Source organism: Poromitra crassiceps (genome assembly GCF_964638095.1).
Source record: "Poromitra crassiceps genome assembly, chromosome: 7".
Lineage (NCBI taxonomy): Eukaryota > Metazoa > Chordata > Actinopteri > Beryciformes > Melamphaidae > Poromitra > Poromitra crassiceps.
The window spans coordinates 45937731-45944393 of NC_139628.1; the positions used below are offsets into that span (position 1 = coordinate 45937731).

The 6663-nt window shown below is 42.5% G+C and overlaps 1 protein-coding gene across 1 annotated transcript; it reads left to right on the forward strand.

Moving 5' to 3' along the window:
- Positions 1-483: 483 nt before the first annotated feature.
- LOC310779639 (putative C-type lectin domain family 20 member A) lies at positions 484-6446 on the forward strand (the record flags this gene model as incomplete). Its single annotated transcript, XM_083640145.1, has 5 exons — positions 484-522; positions 1086-1466; positions 5150-5497; positions 6027-6118; positions 6300-6446. Exons 2-5 carry the CDS (start codon positions 1205-1207, stop codon positions 6444-6446), a joined length of 849 nt encoding a protein of 282 aa, XP_083496271.1. The 5' UTR covers positions 484-522; positions 1086-1204.
- Positions 6447-6663: the final 217 nt, after the last annotated feature.

Consider the following 6663-nt stretch of genomic DNA (forward strand, 5'->3'; position numbering starts at 1 on the left):
GGAATCGAACCCAGGACCTTCTAGCTGTGAGGCGACAGCGCTTACCACTGCGCCACCGTGCCCCCTGCCGTGCTGCTTCTTGTGTGAGCGGTTTAGCGTGACACTCAGCCTCTGTTCAGCGCAGCTTCTGAATAGCGCCCGGTGTGAACCAAGGCTAAGAGCGTCTGTTATACACTAATAGACTCGTGCTTCAACTGGATGTAAGATAGATTCATTCCAAAATGAATGTCACTGCCTGACAAATGTGTGCCTCTGGAAAAGCCTTCAGAAAAGCACATTCACAAAGTCAACAACGCGAGTGTGTTGTTTGCATAAAGAGTGCAATGGATGGAAAAGACATATGTCCTTTGCCGTCTATCAGTAGCAGAGGCGAGAAGCAGCAGTGAAAATTTCCCTTGCTTTGCCTATTGGCAACATGCATTCAAATTATGTACAAGAGCACATTGTGCACAGAGCACAGAGGAACTGCTCACTCCAGCATCATGAAGGAGAAGGTCGTGCTGGCTATTTTCTTTCTCTCAGGTCAGTGAAAACTTTAAGGTCAAATTCTGAATAGTATACTGCTACAATATGCACAAGGGTGTGTGTACAATAGTGATTTGCTTATTCTCGTTACCGTACTGCTGATTCTTTGTCAGTGGAAATACCATAATGCTAGTTTGAGCCATTCGAGCACATTACAGTATCTTGACATGTTAAAATATGTAACAAGTAGCCATGCATGTGTTGACACATACTTTAGAGCAGGGGTGTCCAACAGGTAGCTCGTTTGCTACCGGTAGCTTGCCAAATAAATCCAAAATGCTATTTATTTTTTTATGCATAAACTAAATCCCACTCATGTATAGTGGACGGACACTAACTCTTATCAGATAGAGCTATACATTATAACATTATTAAATTATGTTATGATGCTAAAATGTGCTAAATATGGAGGCCACTCATAAAATGGGGGGCAAGCTCTCGTGAGTGTCGTGACTAGTGTTATTTTTTGTAAATTTGTGTAAATCCTAAAAAGGTGTTGGAGACATCTGCTTTAGAGTGTGGATGCAACCTGGCTCTATATACAGACTTTGTCCTTACAGGCTGGCACGCATCCACATACCTTCCTCGTCAGTACCACTATGTTGCTGAACCAAAGAGCTGGACCGAAGCCCAGAGCTACTGCAGAGAGAAACACACAGACCTGGCCACCGCAGACAATATGGAAGAAATGAACCAACTCATGAAAACTGTTCGATCTGCAGATTATGTCTGGATTGGCTTGCATGCCGTCATTGATTGGAGGTGGTCTTTTTCAAATGCGTCTTACTACTCAGAGGGTGGGGCTGACTACAGGAACTGGGACTCATGGACTGACGATGAACCTGATTTTGGAATTGGGCAGTTCTGTGTGAACATTGGATACAATGGGGGATGGTGGGATGATTGGTGCACCAAAAAGTATCCATTCATCTGTTATAACGGTAAGAACATCGTAAAGCACAATTTCTGCTACTATGCGGATGATATGTAGCCTGTTTTGTTCCACTGATGAGTCTGGACTTCCACGTGCCCACATCGATTTCAGTGGGCGGGAGTAGGCCTACTTGCCTTGACAGACAACCCCTTCAGCCAATCAGCATTGCCAAATCCAATCCAAATCCAGTCGGAAGAACAGTGGAAATGCATTTTCCGCCGAGAAACTCCGCTGGTGCATATTCTTGATCGTGTTTAATTGTTGAGTCTATTTCTGCAATAACTGCACTTATGGCTGTGATTACTCTAACATTAACATTACCGCTCTTTGCTTTGCGAAACACCATTATTGTTTGACCAGCAGTGGCCCTGATTGGCCGGGTTACATCATCAACATTGGAATTTCAGGAAATCGCCATGGACGTTTGTAAGTCCAGACTGATCCATGGGACAAACAAAATGTGAGGTACCGTGATCAGGAGGGTTTTAACCAGGCTATTTAACATGTGAGGTCATGTGATCAGGAGGGTTTTAACCAGGCTATTTAACATGTGAGGTCATGTGATCAGGAGAGTTTTAACCAGGCTATTTAACATGTGAGGTCATGTGATCAGGAGAGTTTTAACCAGGCTATTTAACATGTGAGGTCATGTGATCAGGAGGGTTTTAACCAGGCTATTTAACATGTGAGGTCATGTGATCAGGAGAGTTTTAACCAGGCTATTTAACATGTGAGGTCATGTGATCAGGAGAGTTTTAACCAGGCTATTTAACATGTGAGGTCATGTGATCAGGAGAGTTTTAACCAGGCTATTTAACATGTGAGGTCATGTGATCAGGAGGGTTTTAACCAGGCTATTTAACATGTGAGGTCATGTGATCAGGAGGGTTTTAACCAGGCTATTTAACATGTGAGGTCATGTGATCAGGAGGGTTTTAACCAGGCTATTTAACATGTGAGGTCATGTGATCAGGAGGGTTTTAACGAGGCTATTTAACATGTGAGGTCATGTGATCAGGAGGGTTTTAACCAGGCTATTTAACATGTGAGGTCATGTGATCAGGAGGGTTTTAACCAGGCTATTTAACATGTGAGGTCATGTGATCAGGAGGGTTTTAACCAGGCTATTTAACATGTGAGGTCATGTGATCAGGAGGGTTTTAACCAGGCTATTTAACACGTGAGGTCATGTGATCAGGATGGTTTTAACCAGGCTATTTAACATGTGAGGTCATGTGATCAGGATGGTTTTAACCAGGCTATTTAACATGTGAGGTCATGTGATCAGGAGGGTTTTAACCAGGCTATTTAACATGTGAGGTCATGTGATCAGGAGGGTTTTAACCAGGCTATTTAACATGTGAGGTCATGTGATCAGGAGGGTTTTAACCAGGCTATTTAACATGTGATGTCATGTGATCAGGAGGGTTTTAACCAGGCTATTTAACATGTGAGGTCATGTGATCAGGAGGGTTTTAACCAGGCTATTTAACATGTGAGGTCATGTGATCAGGAGGGTTTTAACCAGGCTATTTAACATGTGAGGTCATGTGATCAGGAGGGTTTTAACCAGGCTATTTAACATGTGAGGTCATGTGATCAGGAGGGTTTTAACCAGGCTATTTAACATGTGAGGTCATGTGATCAGGAGGGTTTTAACCAGGCTATTTAACATGTGATGTCATGTGATCAGGAGGGTTTTAACCAGGCTATTTAACATGTGAGGTCATGTGATCAGGATGGTTTTAACCAGGCTATTTAACATGTGAGGTCATGTGATCAGGATGGTTTTAACCAGGCTATTTAACATGTGAGGTCATGTGATCAGGAGGGTTTTAACCAGGCTATTTAACATGTGAGGTCATGTGATCAGGAGGGTTTTAACCAGGCTATTTAACATGTGAGGTCATGTGATCAGGAGGGTTTTAACCAGGCTATTTAACATGTGAGGTCATGTGATCAGGAGGGTTTTAACCAGGCTATTTAACATGTGAGGTCATGTGATCAGGATGGTTTTAACCAGGCTATTTAACATGTGAGGTCATGTGATCAGGAGGGTTTTAACCAGGCTATTTAACATGTGAGGTCATGTGATCAGGAGGGTTTTAACCAGGCTATTTAACATGTGAGGTCATGTGATCAGGAGGGTTTTAACCAGGCTATTTAACATGGAAGGTCATGTGATCAGGATGGTTTTAACCAGGCTATTTAACATGTGAGGTCATGTGATCAGGAGGGTTTTAACCAGGCTATTTAACATGTGAGGTCATGTGATCAGGAGGGTTTTAACCAGGCTATTTAACATGTGAGGTCATGTGATCAGGAGGGTTTTAACCAGGCTATTTAACATGTGAGGTCATGTGATCAGGAGGGTTTTAACCAGGCTATTTAACATGTGAGGTCATGTGATCAGGAGGGTTTTAACCAGGCTATTTAACATGTGAGGTCATGTGATCAGGAGGGTTTTAACCAGGCTATTTAACATGTGAGGTCATGTGATCAGGAGGGTTTTAACCAGGCTATTTAACATGTGAGGTCATGTGATCAGGAGGGTTTTAACCAGGCTATTTAACATGTGAGGTCATGTGATCAGGAGGGTTTTAACCAGGCTATTTAACATGTGAGGTCATGTGATCAGGAGGGTTTTAACCAGGCTATTTAACATGTGAGGTCATGTGATCAGGATGGTTTTAACCAGGCTATTTAACATGTGAGGTCATGTGATCAGGAGGGTTTTAACCAGGCTATTTAACATGTGAGGTCATGTGATCAGGATGGTTTTAACCAGGCTATTTAACATGTGAGGTCATGTGATCAGGAGGGTTTTAACCAGGCTATTTAACATGTGAGGTCATGTGATCAGGAGGGTTTTAACCAGGCTATTTAACATGTGAGGTCATGTGATCAGGAGGGTTTTAACCAGGCTATTTAACATGGAAGGTCATGTGATCAGGATGGTTTTAACCAGGCTATTTAACATGTGAGGTCATGTGATCAGGAGGGTTTTAACCAGGCTATTTAACATGTGAGGTCATGTGATCAGGAGGGTTTTAACCAGGCTATTTAACATGTGAGGTCATGTGATCAGGAGGGTTTTAACCAGGCTATTTAACATGTGAGGTCATGTGATCAGGAGGGTTTTAACCAGGCTATTTAACATGTGAGGTCATGTGATCAGGAGGGTTTTAACCAGGCTATTTAACATGTGAGGTCATGTGATCAGGAGGGTTTTAACCAGGCTATTTAACATGTGAGGTCATGTGATCAGGAGGGTTTTAACCAGGCTATTTAACATGTGAGGTCATGTGATCAGGAGGGTTTTAACCAGGCTATTTAACATGTGAGGTCATGTGATCAGGAGGGTTTTAACCAGGCTATTTAACATGTGAGGTCATGTGATCAGGAGGGTTTTAACCAGGCTATTTAACATGTGAGGTCATGTGATCAGGATGGTTTTAACCAGGCTATTTAACATGTGAGGTCATGTGATCAGGAGGGTTTTAACCAGGCTATTTAACATGTGAGGTCATGTGATCAGGAGGGTTTTAACCAGGCTAGATGATATGAAGTCTAGCTTAAATCAAGCCCATGCAAATGCGAAGTGAGGCACTTATTTGAGTTTTGATAGTAGGTCTGGGTTCCTTTCCAAAAGACTCATCAAGTATTTTCTTTGCCCAAATCTAATTGTAGGAACAACAGTGACGGCTCCTCAATTTCTTGTTGTAAATGATCGAATGAATTGGTCCAGTGCTCAGAGGTACTGCAGGGAGAACTACATAGACATGGTCAGCGTGAGGAGCCAGGGAGAGAACCAGGCGATCCAGAAGTCGGGCCTCGTGCCACAGGGAGATTGGGCCTGGATTGGTCTGTACAGAGAGCCTCAGAGTCGCTGGTCTGATGGGAGTGACTTCACTTACTGGAAGGAACCACCAAACAAGATGAGGAATAAATGTGTTGCAGGAAAAGGCCTCAACCCATTCACGTGGACTGCAAAGCATTGCAATGGAAAATATCACTTTGTGTGCTACAGCTTCCCTGGTGAGTGGTTTGCTACACTTTGGAGCAGATAGAATACCACACTGTATAGAAAATTGCTTCCTATTCATATAACCAAGAAAACATTACTTGAACCACTGATAGCAGATTTTCTTAAAATGTAACACCTCTAACTCTTTTATGTGACTTCAACCTTTACACAGATTTATGGGACGGACTGGGGCCTCCCCCTTGACTTTTTCCCACTCAATCTGGCCAACCTGCTCAGCGATACGCCATCATACTGCGACTCCATGCCACACTTGACATAAACACCCAGCCTATTGCAAGGGATTGTATAGAATCAACATAATAGAAAAAGTTGGCCTCAAACACCAGTAATGAACATACCTCATTCTCAAGCTTATTATAATGATTCCAGTTTGTGGCTCCATTAAAGTCTAGGACAGAGTGAACAAAATCTAGCGATTTCCAAAAAGATAAAATAATTGGACACTCACTAAAGAGAGAAACCATACCATTGTATTTGCTCCCACAGCAAGCTCACTCCTTCTATCCTTGTCCCTGTAAGTGCAAATGAAGCAGGTGTTTAAGCTGAAGATACAGCCGGACTCCTCTGTGGATCTGAATGACCTGAATGTGAAGGCAGACATCTTACTAAAGGCAAGTCTTCTCACATAGGAACCAATGAATGTTGCATGTTCCAGAAGCATTGTGTTTGAAATGTGTGTGTGTGTGTATGTATGTATGTATGTATGTATGTATGTATGTGTGTGTGTGTGTGTGTGTGTGTGTGTGTGTGTGTGTGTGTGTGTGTGTGTGTGTGTGTGTGTGTGTGGTGCAGCAGCTCCAGGACAGACTGAAGGACCAAGGGCTGAGTGGAGTGGTGCTGAAGTGGAAAGAGCAACCTGATGGAAAAGTCTTCCACAAGGAGGAAAAAATGCCTGATGATCAAGGGGAAACAAAGCCGCACAGAAAGCATGAACTCTGACCAGTGGCGCCGGAACGAGTTTGCAATTAGGGGGACATTTTTATTTTTTTTGTCAAAATTTTTTTTTAAAATTTTTTTAAATATTTTTTCAAAAAAAAATTTTTTTCAATGTTTTTTTGCCGGCTCCCGTCAGGTCGCCGGCAAGAAAAAAATTATGTTTTTTTGAACGTCTGGATGATTTTTAGCCATATTTAGAGGAATATCTCATTTTAAATTA